At 32.8% G+C, this 1,080-nt stretch overlaps 1 protein-coding gene across 1 annotated transcript; it reads right to left on the bottom strand.

Moving 5' to 3' along the window:
* Positions 1–97: 97 nt before the first annotated feature.
* LOC107735952 (protein unc-45 homolog B-like) lies at positions 98–563 on the bottom strand (the record flags this gene model as incomplete). Its single annotated transcript, XM_016547489.1, has 2 exons — positions 400–563; positions 98–268 (listed from the first exon to the last, which is right to left on the bottom strand). Coding segments are annotated over exons 1-2 (289 nt in total), but the record flags the coding sequence as incomplete, so codon positions are not given.
* Positions 564–1,080: the final 517 nt, after the last annotated feature.

Genomic DNA, 1,080 nt, shown 5'->3' with positions numbered 1-1,080 from the left:
GAAATAATCCATGCAATTATTAGTGAATGAGACCCAATGATTGTTTTTGACAGAAAAAAAAATCTATTTCTTCATACTGTAATGATGAATAACATACCATGGTCAATGGTGAAAAGGGCTTTGGTGTTATCTGTGTTTTTCTTGTCTTTCCTTGGCACATTCTTGGACAGGAGGTTCAGGGCCTGGTCTCGGCCGTGTCCAGACACCTTCTTGCTTGTGATCATCTCCAACAAGGCAAGCAGAATATCCTTCAAGTCCTTACTGGAGTCTGCCAGTCATCAGACAAGAGCAAGAAAGCAAGAAATGTGTTTGCAGTTTTAACTCAATTGCAAATCAGGTCCAATTATTACAATCTTCAGTAATGTTACTCTGAATTCACATTTGCTCAGATTCTCTTACCGAGTACAAGGGCCTCTTCTTTTCCGTAATTTCTCTTGTCTCCGCCAGACAGGGAGTCATAGACACACTGGAACAGGTTTGCAGTGGCCAGAACGATCTCCTCATTGTCTACAGCCATGATGCTGCACAGTTTGCTTATTCCCACTGTGTGGGTGATGGCAGTTGCCTTTAAAACCCAAAGATATTATTAACACAAACTTTTTTAAACAAATGGTCGCAAATACAGAGAAAAATACAGAAGTGCACTAAGACGACTGATGTTCCTTTAAGACCCCATGGAATTAAAATGGGTGTTTTGTGGCCTTTATTCCTTATTAGCTTATCACTTTTATTGCATTAGTTATTGCATAAACTTGCAAAACATTTTAGTCAGTATTTATGTTTTTTGTTTTATATATATATAATACAAAATCTTAATATTTTATTTTTTTTGATATTATATTATATAATATTATAAATGTTTATTCTTAATAATTAACAAATTCAGATATGTTGATTTAAGGATTTTTGACTTCATTTTGAGAGATTAGTTTTGTTTTGTGGCCTTAATTGTATTCCTTATTATTTATCCATATTTTTTTATTCTATGCTTTATTGCATAAACTAGCAAAAATATTTTAATCAATATTTTTGTCTTGTTTTTCAGGAAAATAAAAATCAATCATTTAAATAAAAATCAAT

This window comes from Sinocyclocheilus rhinocerous, unplaced genomic scaffold (assembly GCF_001515625.1).
Source record: "Sinocyclocheilus rhinocerous isolate Xijiao unplaced genomic scaffold, SAMN03320098_v1.1 C36391813, whole genome shotgun sequence".
Classification (NCBI taxonomy): Eukaryota; Metazoa; Chordata; class Actinopteri; order Cypriniformes; family Cyprinidae; genus Sinocyclocheilus; species Sinocyclocheilus rhinocerous.
The sequence above is the reverse complement of the archived record's forward strand: the minus strand, read 5'-3'. Positions and strand labels throughout refer to the sequence as shown.